Source organism: Stomoxys calcitrans, chromosome 3 (genome assembly GCF_963082655.1).
Source record: "Stomoxys calcitrans chromosome 3, idStoCalc2.1, whole genome shotgun sequence".
NCBI classification, from domain to species: domain Eukaryota; kingdom Metazoa; phylum Arthropoda; class Insecta; order Diptera; family Muscidae; genus Stomoxys; species Stomoxys calcitrans.
Genome location: NC_081554.1, coordinates 90,338,759 through 90,360,420, shown reverse-complemented (window position 1 = coordinate 90,360,420; position 21,662 = coordinate 90,338,759). Strand labels below are relative to the sequence as shown.

The 21,662-nt window shown below is 39.5% G+C and overlaps 3 protein-coding genes across 3 annotated transcripts; all 3 read right to left on the bottom strand.

Annotated features, from left to right (window-relative positions):
• Window positions 1-4,127: 4,127 nt before the first annotated feature.
• Window positions 4,128-4,424, bottom strand: LOC131996062 (vitelline membrane protein Vm32E-like). The gene has a single exon (XM_059365508.1). The coding sequence runs from the start codon at window positions 4,422-4,424 to the stop codon at window positions 4,128-4,130; it is 297 nt and encodes a 98-aa protein (XP_059221491.1).
• Window positions 4,425-10,240: 5,816 nt separating this feature from the next.
• LOC131996061 (uncharacterized) lies at window positions 10,241-14,317 on the bottom strand. Its single transcript, XM_059365507.1, has one exon. The coding sequence runs from the start codon at window positions 14,315-14,317 to the stop codon at window positions 10,241-10,243; it is 4,077 nt and encodes a 1,358-aa protein (XP_059221490.1).
• Window positions 14,318-20,626: 6,309 nt separating this feature from the next.
• LOC106085123 (vitelline membrane protein Vm26Ab-like) lies at window positions 20,627-21,303 on the bottom strand. Its single transcript, XM_059365506.1, has one exon. It carries the CDS (start codon window positions 21,287-21,289, stop codon window positions 20,627-20,629), a length of 663 nt encoding a protein of 220 aa, XP_059221489.1. The 5' UTR covers window positions 21,290-21,303.
• Between the last annotated feature and the right edge of the window lie 359 nt (window positions 21,304-21,662).

Sequence of the window (21,662 nt, the reverse complement as noted above, 5' to 3'; positions counted from 1 at the left end):
GCCAGGTGACTGCTGCCAGTAAATTTGGTTAATGCGAAGCTTTTCGGGCCGAAGAAGTCCGAGCATGTTCGACGAACGCGCATGTGGTACTGCGGATCAGTAAAGTGGTCCTTAGGACGAACAAATCCTATGGAGAGCTCCGGATCGTGGGAAGACGAGGTTATGAAATGAGGTAAGAATGCGATCAGTTTACTTTTCGATATCATAACGGGCACATAGAACAACGAGCGCTCTTAGCGCCCTTATGCAGAATAGGCGCGAAGGTGATAGCATGTATAGGGCTTGTGGAGAGGGGTCGATCTTGGGTCGTGACTTCATGAGCCTCTACTATTCCTATCCGATTTGGCTGAAATTTTGCATGACTTGTTTTGTTATGACTTCCATTAACTGTGCACAGTATGGTTCAAATCGGTCCATAATATGATAGAGCTGTCATATAAACCGATTTCGGGTCTTGACTTCTTGAGCCACTTGAGGGCGCAATTCTTATCCAATTTTGAGCCTTTGCAGGGATCAGTTCCTATTCGATTTGGCTGAAATTTTGCATGAGGTGTTTTATTATCACTTAATATAACTCTTAACTCCAATTTTATGACTTTCACGAACTGTTCCAAATATGGTTCAAATCGGTCGAAAATGTGATATAGCTGCCATATAAACCGATCTGGGATTGTGACTTCTTAAGCCCCTAAAGGGATCAATTATTATCCGATTTGGCTGAAATTTTAATACAACGGCATCTCCCATGACCTTCAACATACGTGTCGAATGTGATCTGAATCGGTTCATAGCCTGGATCAGCTCCCCTATAAACCGATCTCACTTTTTTACATCTTCAGCCCCTAAAGGGCGCAAATCTTACTAGATTTGGCTGAAATTTTACACACTGACTTTTACTACGGTCTCCATATTCAATTCGATTATGGTCCGAATCGGAACATAACTTGATATAGCTCCAATAGCATATTTTTTTTTTTTTATTTTATCCTTTGTTTGCGTAAAAAGAGATGCCGGGAAAAGAACTCGACAAATGCGATCCATGGTAGAGGCTATACTTAGCACGCTTTATTTTGTTAGTATTTAGAGAGCACAAGTACACATGACATAGTGGCACGGAGCGGCTAGCAGAAATACATGGGGGGCATACAGGAAGAACCAGAAGACATTTGGACCCTTCCTTTGTATACGATAAGCTTTTGCAAGAGATGTGGATCTATCTCTTGCAAAAGCTTATCAGCTTAAGGATCAGACTTTAATTTATAAAGAGGCACGGCGTAGAAAAGAATTAGGTGATATTTAAGAAGAACAAAATGTGTCCTTAAGCTCGTGGGACGGTATAAATATAGTACCCAAACTCTATTGCTACGGGTTCCCTTGAAATTTTTTAAATGTATGCTGTATTATAAGTCTGTAGCCCTGTGCTGCCATGGCACATGGGACAAATTGATTTAAGAGTATTAAACCTATGGAAATTGTTTTGAAAACTCGCAAAATGATTTCCAATTTTTAATGTTGCCCAACGCGAAATATAAAAAACGACCCTCGTAAGTTATTCAAACTTGTATCTTTTTCCGTTATCTAGCGTATTAAATATGCAGCCAATAAAAATAGTTGGCCATAAGCACACACAAAATTGATCATTGTAAAATCGTTTAAATTGCAAAGAGTTACTCAAATTACACTGAAATTCTAGGTTTCCATATTAATCTTGACCCCTTTCATACATGCAGTGGCCAAGTTTTCCACTGAATCACTTGAACCAAAGAAAAGTGTTACACATTTTTGCTTTTTGAAGGAAAACTATAGAAAAGTGTTACAAATTTCAGTCTGCACTTTTTAATTCACTATTTAATAATGTGGCCACCATGGCAGATCAATCAGTTTAATTTTAAATTGCAACACACACACCATACTCATCAGTGGTCATCAGTTCATCCTCAAAATGAAGCTCTTGTCAATCGTTTTAATCTTTGTTGGTGCCTGTACTACTAACGCTTTGGTCAATGGGAGAGCAGTAAATTTGCCAATGGTTGCACATCCCTGCCCGAAGAATTACCTGTTTAGCTGTCAACCCAATCTGAGTCCCTTTGCCTGTGCACCTGCGGCCGCTGTTGGTGCTCATTCTCACCAGTATCCTTTGTACGATTTGCCTCAACCATTTCATAGCATTCAAGTAAACCTCGATGGATGTCACTGTTAAAGTTTGATTTATTAAAAATTCAATAAAATATTACATGCGTGTAGTTGTTGGAAATGTTTGTGTTGTTGGTCAAAAAGTTGTGCTGCAGAAGGTTCTCAAATACTATTCAAAATCTTGTATTGTAAACATTTTTGATAAATATTTTAACAGTCCGGCAATTTGATTCGGCTATAGGCCTTCTCTGGCAAAAACTTATAAAAGGTGCCTTGCTCTCAAATTTTTGGAAAGGCTTGGTGGAACGGATCCCAAAACTCTTTCACCAAATATATAAAAGGCTTCCCAAATTGGGCTAGGGGAATGGCACCTAGGCAGTCTACCCCCGTTGGTTGATATCTTAATTAGGCAACGGTTCAACAGTTATCCAAATATTGCGAACATACTGAATTGGGGAACATTCCATCCCCAAAAGCACTAAGGCGAGAAATGGTATTGCGGGCCCAAGAACCATCGTTAATGAAGCAAAAGACGTCGATTTGAGGATGGCTGTTGGTAACAAGAGGGGAGGCCACCCTAGCGCAGAGGTTAGCATGTCCGCCTATGACGCTGAACACCTGGGTTCGAATCCTGGCGAAAAAAAATTTTTCAGCGGTGGTTTTCTCCTCCTAATGCTGGCAACATTTGTGAGGTACTATGCCATGTAAAACTTCTCTCCAAAGAGGTGTCGCACTGCGGCACGCCGTTCGGACTCGGCTATAAAAAGGTGGCCCCTTATCATTGAGCTTAAAACTTAAATCGGGCTGCACTCATTGATATGTGAGAAGTTTGCCCCTGTTTCTTAGTGGGATGTTCATGGGCAAAATTTGCAATTTGCATTTGTTGTTCATTAGGGAGCCGAAGAGGTGAAACATGTGATGTACGCGATTTGATGACTGTAATCGCTATACTCAAACGTACTTATGGAATTGCCAAGACCTCCTCCGATTGTAAGGATGAAGACAGGCATGGAGGGATCAATGCCAAACCAACTTGTTTCGTTGCCAAACCAACTTGTTCCGTTGTCAACAAGGAAGATATGCTTTCTCGAAAGTAGCGAACGTAGCTTCAGTATGGTATCGGAATCTGAATGATTCTTTGGTATCCATAAAGAATCATTCAGATAACGAAACCATACATGAGAGTCAGTTGGGATTGTAAATGGGTCCTATCGGTCCATGTTTTGATGTAGCTGCCATATAAACTGATCATGGGTTTCGATTTCTTGAGCCTCTAGAGGGCGAAATTATTATCCGATTGGAATAAAATTTTGAACGACGTGTTTCGCTATGACTTCCAATAACTGTACCAGTTAGCTTCAAATCGGTCAATAACCTGATATAGCCGCCATTTAAACCTATCTTGAATCTTGTCTTCTTGAGCCACTAGAGGGCGCAATTCTTATATGATTTGAATGAAAAAATAAAATTTTGCACGAAGTATTTGGTTATTATATCCAACAACTGTATCAGGTATGAGTCATATCGGTTTATAGCCTGTTATAGCTGTCATATAATCCGATTTGGGGACTTGACTTCTTAAGCTTCTAGAGGGCGCAATTCCTATCCGATTTGGCTGAAATTTTGCATTCGAATTGGCTGAAATTTTAAACAGGTCTCCAACATATAACTTAATTGTGTTCTGAACCGGACCATATCTTGATATCGCTCCAATTGCAGAGCAAATCTTTTCTTTTATTCTTTTTTGCCTAAGAAGAAATGCCGGGAAAAGAACTCGACAAACACGATCCATGGTGGAGGGAATATAAGATTCGGCCCGGCCGATTTGCCACGATTGTTCTGTTGGTCGAGGTAGAATCACTTTTAAATTGTAAGATATTTTTAACCCTTTCAGATAAAATTTGACCCACCGTTTCTATATTTCCAATACAGTATATTAAAATAAAAACAAATTTGTTTAGTATTTTCCGTTAAGTTTATTCCATCTTCAGCTTCTATTTCTCAGTTTGGTAGGGCTTAACTCCGTAATTGTAGGGTGGCAGGGCGTAAACTGGCAATTGACCTGTGTAAGAACCAGCACTGCCATAATCACCAGCAGCAGCAGCAGGTGGATGAGCACAGGGAAGTGGCCGTAGTTGAGGCTGGCAGCTGAAGATGTAATTTTTCGGGCAGGGAGGAGCGGGAAATGTAACAGGAGAATACGCAGCGACTGGAGCAGCAGGACCACATGAAGCGTTGCAGACAGCCAAGAGACTGAAGAACGCAACTAAAAGCAGGCTAAGGGATTTCATATTGCACTGAGCTTTTTTTTTCTAGTACTATAATTAACGATGAATTTCAAAAGACAACTGAATATTTTTTTCAATTCTGCAACGTTTAATAAATACCATTTCTAAAATGCACCATACTGAATGCAAGTGTAAACGCCAGCCTCTGTTGCTGTTCCATTAAATTATTGCTTAATTTGCAAATTGGCAAGAGCGTTATTGACCCAAAAACCTATATGCTGGCCTAAATTCCTTACTTTAATCTTTATATGGGCTCAGTCATATTGATATTGTCTCATGAGATTTATTTGCTTCTTTCTTTTTGTATGTTATTTTCAATTTTTTTTTTTTGCATTGACTGACGAAAATATTTAAATGTAGGTATTATTTTTCCGTAAACCCAATGTTAACATTTAAAGAAATGCTTTAGCTATGTAGACTAGACAATCACATCCAATAAGGGAAAACACATTTTTGCAAATAGAGAAACGCATACCCACCACCATAGGATGGTGGTATACTATTTTCGATATACGTCTAAGATCCCGTAAAGCATATATAATCTTGATCGTCATGACATTTTAAGTCGACGTAGCCATATCCGTCCGTCCGTCTGCTTATCGAAACTACGCAAACTTTCGAAGGTGCACACTAATACTTCCTATTAGTGTAAGTCGGTTGGGATTGTAAATGGGACGAATCGGTCCATGTTTTGATATAGCTGCCATATAAACCGATCGTGGGTCTTGACTTCTTGAGATTCTAGAGGGTGCAATTCTTATCCAATTAGTATGAAATTCTAAACGTGGTGTTTTGGTATTATTTCCAACAACTGTGCCAAGTATGGTCTTAATCAATCCATAACCTCATATAGCCACCAAATAAACCTCTCAAATAGATTTTTTGGGCTTCAAGAGGACGCAAATCGTATCCAATTTGGTTCTAATTTTGCATATGTCGTTTTGGTATGACTTCCAACAACTGTTCCAAGTATGGTCTAAATCGGTTGATAAGCTGATATAGCTGCCATATAAACCGATCTCCCTATTTGACTTTCTGAGCCTCTGGAGGTCCCAATTTTTACTCGATTCGCCTGAAATTTTGAAGGTGCTGGTGGACATGGCTTAGCCGAATCAGGAGATATTTTTGAGTCGAACTACATATCTCATCACAGCTGCAGGGAATAGATTGTATTTTGATAATAAACTAGCCGAACCGGGACCGCTCCGCTGCGCCTTCTTTAACTCTCTAATATCTGTTTTGGGTGGGGACACTTCGCCCTGATTGCGAATATCGAATTCGTGCCATTGTAGCCTGTGACGTTGAACGCGTTCGAATCCTGGCGAGAACATCGGATAAAGCGTTGTTAATCCCCTCTTAATGTTGGCGACATTTGCGAGGTACAATGCAATGCATGGTCATTTTAAAAATTTTCCCCAAAAAGGTGTCGCACTGCGGGACGCCGTTCGGACTCGGCTATAAAAAAAGGTCCCTTATCATTGAGTTTAAACTTGAATCGGAAAACACTCATTGATGTGTGAGAATTTGGCCCATTCTCGATTCTTGGTGGTAATGTTCTCATTAGGAGAGGAATGGCACCTCAGACATTTCAACTGAAATATGGATATCAAATTCGTGCTGCTCTTCCAAGTCCCTTTAATTTGAACCCCATATTACCATGGCCGGTAAATAGGAACTGTTTGGAGGGTGTTTTGGGACTGGGGCGGCCACCGTCACTTTGCACTGAAAATAGATATCAAATTCGTTCTTTATTCCCAACGGAAATGAAATTCAGTTTAGGGGCAAAATTTCAGCCATGTTGGATAAGAAATGAACCCTCCAGAAGCTCAAGAAGCCTAGACCCAAGATCGGTTTTTATGGCATCTATATCAAAACATGGACCGATTTGGCCCATTTACAATCCCAACCGACCTACACTAATAAAAAGTATTTGTGCAAAATTTCAAGCGACTAGCTTTACTCCTTCGAATGCTACCGTGCTTTCGACAGACGGACGGACAGACGAACGGACATGGCTAGATCGACTTAACCCGATCTCCCGATATTGGAATGAACTGAAATATTACACAATGACTTCTACAATGTTCAGCATTCATTTATGGTCCGAATCGGACTATAACTTGATATAGCTCCACTGGCATAACAGTTCTTACTCAATATTCTTTGTTTGCCTAAAAAGAGATTCCGCGCATAGAACTCGACAAATGCGATCCATGGTGGAGGGTATATAAGATTTGGCCCAGCCGAACTTAGCACGCTCTTACTTGTTGGTACTAAAATGTATGATTTGTTGAAAAATCACTTATTCAGCCAACATATATTTATTAGTAGAATCTAGATGTTAAATTTCAGAGCTCTAGTTCTATCATTCCCCTTTTGCAACAACAATCATTTAAGCCAAATTTCGAGGCTCTACCGTTCGCCCTATGCAAAGTTCACCTATTTTGTACCTTTTTTGGTACTTTTTTGTTTTTATATGTCCAAAAGTCCCAAAACTCATTAGGCCAATTTAGGTTGCCATGGTATACTTAATTCCAAAAATTCAAAGCTCCCCAGCAGAAAATATTGCATCCCTGGATGCAATAGTGGCATACGCAGTTGCTTCCGACATGCATGATGTTTGTGGGCGATGTCCCCCTTAAATGCGATTGTTTAAAGATCCAAAATGCGCTTATTGTTTAACATCAAAAATGGAACATTAGAAGCACAAATTTAATTTGCCTTTCTGCGACTAATGTCCCAAAAAATAAATGTTTTTATACCCACCACCAAAGGTGGTGGTATATTCATTTAGTGATTTCACTTGCAACACATCGAAATATCCATTTCCGACCCTATAAAGTATATATATTCTTGATCAGCGTAAAAATCTAAGACGATCTAGCCAGGTCAAGTTTGATTATGGGCTATATCAGACTATATCTTGATATAGCCCCAATATAGACCGATCCGCCGATTTAGGGTTTTAAGCCCATAAAAATCACATTTATTATCCGATTTTGCTGAAATTTGGGACAATGTGTTGTGTTAGGCCCTCTGAAATCCGTCTTTAATTTGGATCAGATCGGTCCAGATTTGGATATAGCTGCCATATAGACCGATCTCTCGATTTAAGGTTTTGGGCCCATTAAAGGCGCATTTTTAGTCCGATGTCACCGAAATCTGAAACAGTGAGTTGTCTTAGGACCTTCGACAGCCTTCTTCAATTTGGCTCAGATCGGTCCAGATTTGAATAAAGCTGCCATATAGACCGATCTCTCGATTTATGGCTTTGGGCCCATAAACGGTGCATTTATCTTCCGTTGTCGCCGAAATTCGGGACAGTGAGTAAGGTTAAGCCCCTCGACATATTTCTGCAATTTGCCTAGATCGATCAAGGTTTGCATATAGCTGTCATATAGAACGATCTCTCCATTTAAGGTTTTGGGGCCATAAAAGGCGCATTTATTGTCCGATGTCGCCGAAATTTGGGACATTGAGTTGTATTGGGCCCCTCGACATTCTTCTTCAATTTGGCTCAGATCGGTCCAGATTCGAATATGGCTGCCATACGAAAGGCACTGAAATTTGACACAGTGACTTATGTTAGGTTTTTCGACTTCTGTGTAGTATATGGTTAAGATGGATTAATTTTTAGTTTTAGGTTTTATACACAATGGAACAATGACTTGTATTTATTAGAATTTGGTCCAAATCGGAAAATATTTCGATATATTGGGTTGCCCAAAAAGTAATTGCGGATTTTTTTAAAAAAAGGTAAATGCATTTTTTAAAAAAAAAAACTTAGAATGAACTTTAATCAAATATACTTTTTTACACTTTTTTTCTAAAGCAAGCTAAAAGTAACATCTGATAACTGACAGAAGAAAGAATGCAATTACAGAGTCACAAGCTGTGAAAAAATTTGTCAACGCCGACTATATGAAAAATCCGCAATTACTTTTTGGGCAACCCAATAGCTGCTAAGGGACATAAGGTATGCCTTTTTCACCGGATTTTTACGAGTGGTTTACATACATACCCGTGGTGGTGGGTATCCAAAGTTCGGCCCGGTCTAACTTAACGCAGTGTGTTATTTCAAAAAATTTTCATTGACATACAAAGCTCAGACTCAGATGGCGTTTTTTAGTAATTAATTAAAAAAAATAAATGAAACAAAATAAAAGTATTTTAATTTGATTTCAGTCCAAAATCTTTTATGAATACTGCGCCAAAAAGTATAAAACAACAACAAAAGAAAATACACAACACGAGCAATAACCTTTTTGTCCGAGTTCGCAAATTCAACTGAAGATACTAAACTTTCTTTAAAGCACGCGTATAAAGATCGCACCAATTTTCAGCTTTCGTACTTGATCTTCGTTCAATGAGCTCAAAACTTTATTAACATACACAACTGCTGATCAGAAGCAATATGGATGCAAAACAAATTCGTCTTTACCATACTTTGAAGTCATGTTTCATGCATTCCCTATGTGATAGATTACTGCACAAAAGTATGTTAAAACCATATTTTTCTGTAAAAATTTAAAAGAATATTACTTTACATTATGTTATAGTTTCATGCATACTTATTGAGCATTTAAAATGCGCATTAGTATGCTAGAATATTTTCGTATTGCTTGCACGACAGGAAAAATGTTTTGTTGGGCATCTAGCTCAATTTTATAAACATGGTACCAAAAAGTACCAATTGCGTTACTAAACGTTCTATTTTTCCCACATCCGGCACGATTTTGGGAAATTTTTGTCAACAAATCTTATTCTTTCGAAACGCTCTTTAACTTGAGCCCAAAATCATAATTCAAGCCCTATCAGTTCGCGTTGGGTAAAAAGCCACAATTTCGTACATTTTAATACCAAAACGTACGAATATCACAAAATCCCGTCTTATCGCGGACCTACGACCCAAGACCGAAATTCGTGCCAAATATTGTCTTTAAAAAAATTTCATTAAAATTAGTTTAGAAAAAAAATTTCATTTAAATCCTATGGCGGAGGGTATAAAATTTTTCAATTAAAAATTAAATGTCAGAATTTTTATGTTTTATTTAAATCATAATTTTTACATTAAATATAAAATGTGTCATTATTCTTATAACAATCAAATACAATAAAACATATCGAAAAAAAATATTCTTAATGTAGCTAAATTTAATACTGTGACTTCATTTTTTTACATCGCAATATGAACGAATAAAAACTCCAAAATTTTTTGGAATCTAGTTTTGATTTGCTATTTATAAATATATTAAATATTTCATTAGAAAAACATTTGTAGTCCATGCTTTCTAAATAATTTTTCCAACACCGAATCCCCACTTTTTGCTCATAAGAAATTAAATTTTCTATTTATAACCTAAACTAAAGATTCAATTGAAGGTACATATAAGGTTTATTCCTATCTTAGTGTACGATGACCAAGTCAAATTAATATAACCATCTTCTTCTCATTAAGTAAGAAGAGGAACATATGACCAAGTCATGCTTTTTCTTATATGAAACTCCCGATTTTTGCCAAATTCACACTACTGATGAATGCATATGCAGTCCTAAAATATCACTTCATACTTTTTTTTGAACAATAAACTAGAGAAGTCCAATTTTTGCACTTTCAACGAACGGTTCGAAAGATACAAATATAGCGGTTTACCAATGTAGAGATGTTATGAATTTTTAGGGTAATGCCAAAGCCCGTTTCCCACTTCAGGCTTTGGTATTGAACCAAAAATATAACCGCCATATCCTCAATGGGCATAACTTATTTAACTAAGTTTTATTGCAAACCTAACATAAGTTTATTGCAAACCTAAACTATACTAATAATAATTTCGGTAATCCCTGTATCCAACCTCAGGCGGAGAAGGTACAGCATAGTCATGATTTCTGTAGCCAGGCGAGTATGCAGGCGAGTAGAGATGTTGTTCTTCATCGTTGTAAAACCCAGCTGGGTCTCTGCGTACATACTCCCTGGTAGAAATGGCAGCTTGAGGCATGAAATATGGGAAAACTGGAACACTATAACCTGGCTGCAAAGAAACAGGAGTTAAAGAAGTCGGAGGTAAGCTAGTGGGATAGAATGGAGGCGGGTATTGAACAGCCGATGGCAGAGGAACAGTAGATTGAAGAATTGGCGTCGTTGGTATATAAGACACTTCATTGCCATGTATATGAGGTGATATATTACTCATAAAAAATTGTTCAGAACCTATTAATGATTCGTAATTTTGAACACCTCTCACATATCTTGCGCCAGGAGTTTCATAGCCGACTGAGTTTGGTGCAACATAGCTTTTGGGGGACTGATTTGGAAGGTAAGATGGAGGCATGGCATCAACATAACTACCTTGAGATTGGCCATTGTAAAAAGGATCATATCTTTTGGTAGTGTATAAAGGATATGAAGGGTAATCATATGAAGAATAACTTCCAGGAAACTTATATTGTAGAGGGATTTGACCATTTGCATGATAGGCTGGGAATGGCAAACTATGGCTTGCAGATTCCTGAGAAGGAGCTCTTGGAGGAAACTTATACGCTGCCGGGCCTTGAACATTGGAATGGTAGGGAGGAAAACCCCAACTATAATCCCCACCTGTTAAAGAAGCGGTGGGAACAACGGGAGTGCTATAATGAGAATTTTCCTTAGAGTTAATAGCTTTGGAGGAATATGTAGCTTGCCCATAGTTTTTGGCGGCAGACGCACAAAAAATTCTCTCATATTTCTCAGTTGAAGAGTTAATTGAAGGAGTGACAGTAGTGGTATAAGCCAAAGAACTTGTATCATCTTTGGAGTCATAGGCAGGCTTTAAAGTACTTTCCCCATATTGTTTGGTAATGGGCAAAGCTGTAGTGCTGATAGTAGTACTATTTGGCAATACAATGCTGATATTGGTTCGTAAATTATTGCAATTATAATCACCACCAACTGCCCATGCCCCACTGGAAGCAATATATGATTCTTGAGTGCCAGGGGACTTTGACGCTTGAACACTTGTGGATGGTTGAGAAGAAACATCGCTAGACTCTTGGTTATTAAGTGGACTAGGTACTCTTTCCGGCTTATCATTGCCATGAGGCTTACCACCTGAAGCAGCATATGCCCCATTGGAACCATCATTAGATCCTTGAAAGCCTGTTGGTGACGAATCATATGAGGAAGTCTTGACATAGTGGGATGAAGCACTTTGAGAAGATGAACCGTTAGATTCTTGATACTTAAATCCACTTTCAAATTTTGACAAAACTTCTTTTGGATCTTCATGTTGTGAGGCACTACTGTCATAGTAACTCCTAGGAGTATTGGCAGTTAAAGCAGGATATGCGAAATTAAATTCATAAGTTTTGGTTTGTGATGAATCATATAAAGTGGACTTGGTCAAGGTGGGTTCAACATTTTGTGGAGTAGAATCACTAGACTCTTGGTTATTTATTGCACTTTGCACTTTGAACGAAACTGTTTTTGGTTTATCATGTACTAAGTGGTTGTTACTCATATAGGGTTTGCCAGCCGAAGTCCAGTATGCTCCATGCGAAGCAAGGTTAGATCCTTGAGACCCTGTATGTGATGATTTATATGACAGTGACTTTGTAAATGTGGGTTGAACTCTTTGGGATGCTTGAGTAGAAACACTGGCAGACTCTTGGTTATTAAATCCACTTTGCACTCCATAAGAAACTTCTTTTAGCTTATCATGGACTGTTTGTGAGGAATCATATGATGAATCATGTAATCTGTATCCTTGAGTAGCCACATCGGTGGGCACTTGGTATTTAAATCCTCTTTGTGCTCCGGGAGTAGTTTCTTTTAGTTTATCATGGGCTGATGCACTACTTTCTTGGTAACTCATTGATGGATTCCCGGCTGCTGATGTACGGTATGTCCCATATAAAGGTACATTAGATGCCTGAGTCCATGATTGAGTTGAGTCATATGATGGAGGCTTCGTTAATGACGCTTGCTCACTTTTAGAACTTTGAGAAGAAACATTGCTGACCGCTTGGCTTTTATTCCTACTTGGCTCTTCGGAAGAAATTTCTTTTGAATCATCATGACCTAAGACACTACTATTACGATAACTATTTTCTTTTGGTTCATTGTAAAATGGTGATTTTGTGTCGCTTAAATTTGATGATGTAGAGTAGCCCCCACTGGCCCCATACAAATATGCGATACGGGCGAGATAATCCTTGGTATCATTGGATTTTGTGACTTCATCCGGCTGAGCACTTTTAACATTTTTAGAAGTATAGAAGTCAGCACTGTTAAACATCGAAGAAGGAGCACTGTCTTCTGTACTTGAGCCACCACCATCACTTTGATTGGAAGCATCCAATCCTTGATATAAACTTTGTGTTGGTGCCACATCGTCAGGATTGTTATAAGATACAACTGTTAAAGTACTTTGTCCAGATGTCGAGACTTCGTAGGTTCCATTTGTATAGACTAAGGGCTTGCTGTAAGTAAATAGATTTCCAACTTCAGCAGATGATCCTGATGAGACAGTAGCAGTATACTGGGATGGAAAGGTGGAAATATTGTAGGTGCCTGATGATGCATTGATTTCAATTGGAAGATTTGCACCTGCGCCATATGAAACATATGTGGTGGGATTGTTAACATTCTCTGATGCGTGAGAAGAGATTGCAGATACATTGGGTGTAGATGTTGGACCAGCTGCAGATGAATATGTTTTTGAATGCCAGTGGGTGGGAACACTGTATGAACTGGAAGCCGTAGAAGTATGGGGACCATAAATCAGTGTAGGAGCGGGACCATACAACATTGAAGAATCCGGGGCATTATAGTTGGCACTTTTTGAAATCACTTTATAAGAGGGTCCAGCCGATCCTTTAGGGGTTGAAACTGCGGAATTGCTGTAGGTTGAAGCAAGAGGCATCATATGCAGAGGCTCAGCGGGAGGAATATAAGGCAGAACAGGAGTGGCGCTGTTGGTTTGATCATAATACAAGGGTACACCATGGTTACTATGCAATGTAGCAGCAGGAGCATTATTGAAGGCATTTACAGAGGCTTGAGTATTATAAGCAATAGGTGGAGATGTATAAGTCGATGGAGCAGTGTATGGAACGTTAGATGATGTTTCATACAAGGGACCTGCTGGAGCACTATAAGGTCTAGAATAGCTGCTGGATGGAAAAGCTGGAACATTTCGAGCTGAAGAGATCGTATTCGATGAGGTAGACGATGTACTGTACGGTGAAGTCCCATGAGCAGTATTGTGTGTTGGAGCAGTATTGGAACGGTAAGATACGTAAGCAGAAGGTTTATAGAATGGAGCATCGCTGTGAGATGATAAGACTGCAGCATTGTATGCTTCATTGGCACCACCAGCTGATTTGTTGATATATCTCAAGGGAACTTTTTGAGATACTTTGTAATCACCTTTAGTGGGGTCATGCGCATATGTTGCAGGAATATTTATTGATAAATGTTTTTCAGCATTATTGTATGAAGAAGCAGAGTTTGGGCTGCTATCAGCAGAGGCAATATATGGATGGTAGCCATTCTCGTACTTGAAGTCAATTAAGTCCGGGTTTACAGCAGCATAAGAAGACATGTCTGTATAAGGATAACCCCCAGAGAGAGCATTAAAATTGCTCTTTGCTGCGCCCATATCATAATTTTCATCCACAACATCCTCCGCCCCATATGAACGGGTGGCAGGAGCAGCATCCTTATTGGATCCATCCGAAAATGTATGACTGTCAATGCCATAGACCAATGCAGCGGGTGATCCATAAGATGGCGTTGTTGCTTTATCGTAATTCACAATTTCATACTGATCACTACCTTCAATCACATAATTGTCTTCATAACCATTTGCAGGCCCTATGGCTGCTAAACTTCCAACTATTAACGTCCACAATATCATCTCGTGCCGGCGCTGGTCAATGTCGAATTTTTTTCAAGTAACTAAATTTTCAATTCCAAAGCTTAGTGTTTAAATACCACACAGAGACGTGTTAAGATCACGATTTCATCTTTAAGCATTTCCGTTACATCTCAGATTTCTCTTCTAATACAATGTTCACTAAACGCCTAGTCTTAGGTTCTTTTGCTATTTTCGTGAAAAATATCATGAGCTTAAACAAAAACGTGGGAAAATCGTAGAGATGGTTCATTCCAAAAAAAAAAATAAATAAACACACCCACCCTACCAGTCGTTGATGTTTCTGTTTTTTCTCCAAAGTCAGACAAGAAAGTCTGCTTGAGGTAGGTTTAACAAGAATTTATTCTACTCAGCATTTTAGGATGTTGTTAAACAATGCCGTTAGCATTTTGACAGACATCAAATTTTCAATATGATACTCTATATCGATCAATATAGCAATTGTTATTGTTGAGCCTGACAGACTACTACGTAATACGACATTTTGTGACAACTCGCTTTGGTTAGCAAAACTTGCTACTGTTCATTGTCATCTCTGCCCCGACTGAGAAGCAGTGCAAGCGATTTGATCCAATGAAATACAACTATAGTGGAAATAAAACCAACTAGACGTAATACTTAACAAGTAAGAGCGTACAAAGTTCAGCCGAGCCGAATCTTATATACCCTCCATCATTGTTCGCATTTGTGAAGTTCTTTACACGGAATATTATTATAGGCAAACAAAGGATAATGGTTAAGAATTGCTTTGCGATTGCCGGCCTATGCAAATGCAAATTTGACCATAAACATTCCATTGAGGAACAGGGGCAAACTTCTCACATATCAATGAGTGCAGTTCGATTCAAGTTCAAGCTCAATGAAAAGGAACCTTCTTTTTATAGCCGAAACCGAACGGCGTGACGCAGTGCGACAACTCTTTTAAGGAGAAGTTTTTACATGGCAAAGTACCTCACAAATGTCGCCTGAATTAGGAGGGGATAACCACCGCTGAAAATGTTATGATGGTCTCGCCAGGATTTAAACCAGGGCGTTTAGCGTCATAGGCGGACATGCTAATCTCTGCGCTATGGTGGCCTCCGATTGCTGGCCTAAAGGGGTTCAAAAAGTAGAATCGTGAGATTGGTTTATATGGGTGCTATATTAGGTTGCACACTTATTCACACCATTTTGGGTACGTATGTTGAAGGTCATAAAAGGAATTGTTCTGCAAAATTTCAGTATATCAGATTTTAGGCCGATTCGAATCATACTTGGCACATCCTTTGATAAAAAATCATAGTAAAAAATTTCAGCCAAATCAGATAATAATCGGAGATCGGATTATGGGATTATGTGGACTATACCAAAACAAGGACCAATATGGCCCATTCACAATCCCAACCGACCTATACTAATGGGAAGTATTAGTGCAAAATCGCAAGCCCATTATTATAGCAATATTTTTCGACAGACAGACCGTCGGACATGGCTAGATCGACTTAAAATGTCGTGTTGATCACGAATATACTTTATAGGGTCTTAGAAAAATATTTCGAACTGTTTCCATTGGAATGACGAAGTTAGTATAGTTAATGAAGGGTATAAAAAGACAGAGTTATATGTATACCCACAAGGATGCCGAGCGTGGAGCCTAAAACAACTCCCGGTCCCAATTTTTGTCGACATCAGGCAATATATACGCCTTTTATGGGCCGACACTTGAGCGACTGTTGGATGCGTACATGAGGGATGCATTATCGCCCCATCGTTGGTAAAAATTTTACTCACGCACTACTCACGAAAAAAATCACTATTCACGTATAACATGCATCACAGTTGAAAAAAAATTTTCCATAAAACCCAAAATAATTTTCTTCCAAACGTCGACGAAAAGTGGAAGAAAAATAGGCGAAAAAATAAAACTCTGCTAAAAGTGAGGAAAATGACAACAACAAGGATAAAAGAAAGAATTGCTTTACTAATTGAATTTTGGAGACCACAATAGAAGTATATGTGTAAAATTTCAGCCAAATCGAATAAGAATTGGACCTATTATTGGCTCAAGAAGTAAAGTAGGGGGATCGGTTTATGGGGAAGATGTATCAAGCTAAAGACCGATTCAGACCATATTTGACACGTATGTTGGAGGTCATGAAAGAAACCGTTGTACAAAATTTCAGCCAAATCGGATAATAATGAGGCCCTCTTGAGGCTCAGGATGTCAAGATTGAAGATCGGTTTAAATGGCAGCTATATCAGGTTATAGACCGATTTGAACCATATTTGTCACAGTTGTTGGAAGTTATAACAAAACACCTCATGCACAATTTCAGACAAAACGGATGAGAATTGCGTTCTCTACTGTCTCAAGAAGTTAAGATTCAACATCGGTTTATATGGCAGCTAAATCAAAACATGGACCGATATAGCCCATTTACAATCCCAACCGAGCTACACTAATAAGAAGTATTTGTGCAAAATTTCAAATGGATAGCTTTACTCCTTTGAAAGTTTGATTTCGGCGTGATTTCGGCAGACAGACGGACGGACGCACATGGCTAGATCGACAGAAAATGTCATGATGATCAAGAATATATGTTCTTTATGGAGTCTCTGACGAATATTTCGAGTAGCTACAAACAGAATGACGAAATTAGTATACCCCCATCCTATGGTGGAGGGTATAAAAATCATATAAACAACCTTTTCAGTCATTATGGCTACCATTGCCGGCATAATTTTTCTTTGTTTTATTAGTTCTTTTTATTTATCTCCGAAAAAACATAAATTAAGTACAGAAAACAATTAGTGCAGATAAAAAACGAGTTTTGGTATGGAAACAAAAACGTTTGATGGCTTTTATCCGATTTGGCTGAAATTTTGTATGAGGCGTTTCGTTGCGATTTCCCACAATTGCTAAGTATGGTTCAAATCAATTTATAACCTGAATCTGCCATATAAACCGATCTAGGATCTTGACTTTTTGAGCCATAGAGGGCGCAAATATTATCCGATTTGGCTAAAATGCATTATCTGAAATAGCTCCCATATAAACCGATCTCGGACCTTGACGTCTTGAGCCACAATTATTACCCGATTCGGCTGAAATGTTGCTGAAGTGTTTTGTTATGACTTCCAACAACTGTGTTAGGAATAGTTGAAATCGGTCTATAACCTGATATAGCTGCCATATAAACCGATCTGGGGTCTTGACTTCTTGAGCCACTAGAGGGCGCAATTATTATCCGATTGGGCTGAAATATTGCATCAGGTGTTTTATTATGACTTTCAGCAACTGTGCTAAAAATTGCTCAAATCGGTCCATAAGCTGATATAGCTGTCATATAAACCGATTAGGGGTCTTGATTTCTTGGTGCTCTAGAGGGAGCAATTCCAGAAGTCGCCCCAGCCGGACTTAACACACTTTTACTTGTTTTAATACCCACCACCGTAGGATGGGAGTGTATTCATTTTGTCATTCCGCTTGCAACACATTGAAGTATCTATTTCCCACCTTATAAAGTACATTTATTTTTGATCATCGTAAAAATCTAAGACGATCTAACAATGTCCGTCCGTCTGTCTAACTGTCTGTTGAAATCTCGCTACAGTCTTTAAAAATAGAGATATTGAGCTGAAACTTTGCACAAATTGTCTTTTTTTTGTTCATAGGCATATAAGTTCGAAAATGGGCTATATCGGACTATATCTTGATATAGGCCTCATATAGACCGATCTGCCGATTTAGGGTCTTAAATCCATAAAAGATTTATCTCTTGTTCTCTTATGCTAAAACTCGGAACAGCGTGGTACTAGGTTATGTTAGGTTGAAAAGAGGGTGCAGATATTAATCCGCCCCATACCACTATAGACATACGTCTAGGCCAGGTATCGGCTTGTTGTGTGCTCTACATACAAAAAAAGAAACCTCGAAAAATAAAATCTAAGTTAGCAATTCCGTGCTACCTACAACATCTTTAATTGATTTTCATGCCTCTTCCCTAAATTGGTTCATGTCTGGTATAGTGTCCCCACCTAATTGCCGGTATCTGTTAGACGCGAAAGCCGGGCAATGACAAAGAAAATTCTCCAACGTTTCATCATCTTCCCCGCATGTCCTACACATGCTATCACTTTCCGCTCGTAGTCCTAAGTGTCCCATCATGATACCACTAGCTATACTGCCCTCCTTCTTGTTTCCTTTCAGTAATACCCTCGTCTTCTCACGATCTGGATCCCCCCATAGGATTTTCGCCCTCCTACCGACTGTTCCGCTGTTCCACAATGTTGCATGCGCATTCGTCGCTCACTCCCTTAACTCGGACTGCTTCGACCTGCAAGGCTTCGGGTTAACCAAGTTTGTTGACGGCAGTCCTCTGGCCTTCACCGCCAAATTGTCTGTCCTTTCATTCCGCCTTACTCCGTTATGGCCAAACACTCAAACGATGCGAATTTTGCCATCCTCAGAGAAGGTATTAATCTCCTTCTTACACTGCAAGACTGCTCAAGACCTTACCGCCTTGGTTGTTATTGGCCTCATGGCAAATTTTACTGTCCGTAAAGATGTGCACACTCGACGTCCTCGCGTTAGCACCACACCACCTCACGCATTCCGAGATTGCCCGGATCTCCGCCTGCAGGACCGCATTATGGTCAGGCAGTATACAACAGATCCCAGTCCCTGGGAGACTCCCAGACTCACTCTGTCCTCTAGCTTCGATACATCCGCGTAACATGACAGTGTAACATGATCTTCCAGATGGCAATACTGGGGTTCTGTCAATCCAAGATTGCGCCGCTGGCAGCAGTGCAGCGCACTCGACCTAGAGGTTCATCTCAGGTATCCGATCGGTAACCTCTTCCCTTCCTTCCAGGTTTCCTATCGTCGCCTCGATTATACCGCGATGGTATGAGCTCCTACCATCCTCAATCCATTCTCCCATCGCCCTAAGTCTCATAGCCACAGTAGATGCTACACACCTAATCTCTATGTCAATGGTTCCGATATCTAGAATAGTCTCCAGTGCCCTAGTGGTCGTGGTCCTTATCGCTCCACCTATGCCAAGATTACATGTTCTCTGAAATTGTTCTTATATTGCACTTTTTCTCCATAGCAGTCCACCAAACTACTGAGGCGTAAGTAAGTATTGGTCTAATCACGCTCCTGTAGAGCCAGTGGACTATCCTCGGATTCGGGACCCATTTCGAGCCTATGGCCCATCTACATAGTGCCCAACATCTGTGAGTCTTCTCAGTACGCACCTGAATGTGACACTTCCAATTCAGTTTTCCTGTCCAAGATCACACCTAAGTATTTGACCTTGTCAGATATCGAAATCGTCTCGGCTTCGGCTTCCAGGTAACTGGCATATTTCAATCTTCTTTGGGTTAACATTGAGACCTCTGAGTCTAGCCCAGTCATATGCCATAAACAAGACCCTTTCGGCCCCTCTGCTTAGCTGGTTCATATCCTTACCCCTTAGAAGTATTATAACATCGTCTGCGTATCAGACTGGTTCAAATCCCTCCTCGAGTTGTACTTAGGTTGTACTTAGTTGTACGATATCCGCAATGAATATGGTTCATATAGACCCAACTTACATACAGCTGCTATATGGACCGATCTGGCGATTCATGGTATTGGAGCAGAAAGTTGTATAAGGCCTGTAGACATGAATATGGTTCATATTCACATATGGCTGCCATAAAGACCCAGATATTGATTCAGGGTCTTAATCGCAAAAAAACCTCAATTACTATCCGATTTCGTTGAAATTTGAAACAATGAGTTGGACTTGGACACCCGTTGTCCGAATCGATTGTGGTTCACATCCGACTATATTTGGATAATACAGCCATATTGGCAGATCTGTCGACTTAGAGTTTTAAGCTGATAAATGCCGCATTTACTACCCAAATTCACTGAAATTTTAAAATGTAACTTTTATATAGGACTTCCCGGCACCTGAACCTTATATGATCCAGATCGGCGCATATTTGGATATTAATATGGATAAAGTTGAAAATAATGAATTTTCAAGGAAAGTGGTGAACTTTCTGTTTGAAGTTTTTCTGCCTCAGATAGAGGCAGAAAAACTCAATTCCTTGTCTTGCAATTAAAAAAGCCAATAGCAAAAATTCCTCTGTAGTCACAGTGATGGATTTTGCACAGTGGATTTCGATTCTTAAAACTACAACGAACCCTATTTCATTGATTGGCTCCAAAGACAAACAAGAATAATTTTTGTATCAATTCTCTTTTGTTTCATTAATTACATCAGTCTTAAAAAAATTATATCAAATCAAATATTAATTATCTTTGTAGCCACCCTTCTCTTGCTGGGGAGGAGCTGCATATACTGGAACATTTTCCGAATAGGCACCAACTTTAGCATGTGCATATGGCGAGCAGGGCAATGCTCTTAACTGAGGATGGCAGCTGAAGATGTAATTCTTGGGACAAGGAAGAGCAGGAATGGTTACTGGAACTGCAGCGGGATATAGTTTTGGAGCTGTGGCTGGAGCAGATGATGCTGAGGCGGCGGAGGAACTATAGGCTGCTGCGGCGGGGGCTGCGTAATTTGGTGTAGCAGGGGCTGCGTAGGATGATGAAGCAGGGGCTGCGTAGGATGATGAGGCAGGGGCTGCGTAGGATGATGAAGCAGGGGCTGCATGGGATGATGAAGCAGGGGCTGCATAGGATGATGAAGCAGGGGCTGCATAGGATGATGTAGCAGAGGAACCGTAGGCTGGGGCAGCAGGTGCTCCATAGAATGGTTTAGCTGGGGCTCCGTAGGACGGTTTAGCAGGGGCACCATAGGCTGGACCTGCAGCACTACCATAGGAATTCGATCCTGTATTGGCTCCATAGGACGGTTGTTTTCCATATCCTCCATGTGATCCACCATGTGTAGCTTCACAGGCTATAGCTATCAAGCTAAGTAAAGCAGCCAACTTAGACCAAGAATACATTTCCAATGATATTGCGCTGGCGAATTTGATGTTAAATTGTTAAGAGCGAATCTGTAAAAGAAACTGACTCAGGTTCAGTAGATGTCGAATATTTAAATACCAATGACAATGTTTCGTTTAAAGATGAATTAAAGTTGTAAAAAAACGACTTACGCATATGACAATTCAAAAAAAATGTTAATTTTTCCAACGACCTTCTTATTTTCTTTGGAATTTAACAAAAAAATGCTTGCAATAGCATGAGTGGCTTAAATTACCATCTCTTCTCAGTACTCAACAAAGTGTTCTTCACATTTAAAAATTGTATTGACCTTCATACCTCTAGAAATTGTCATTGCTTTTCAAAGTCTCTTTGTTTTAATTCACTTTCCAG

What these genes read in the sequence shown, in the direction of transcription:
- LOC131996062 (XM_059365508.1), bottom strand. Translation starts at nt 4,424, where the DNA reads ATGAAATCCCTTAGCCTGCTTTTAGTTGCGTTCTTCAGTCTCTTGGCT.
- LOC131996061 (XM_059365507.1), bottom strand. Translation starts at nt 14,317, where the DNA reads ATGATATTGTGGACGTTAATAGTTGGAAGTTTAGCAGCCATAGGGCCT.
- LOC106085123 (XM_059365506.1), bottom strand. Translation starts at nt 21,289, where the DNA reads ATGTATTCTTGGTCTAAGTTGGCTGCTTTACTTAGCTTGATAGCTATA.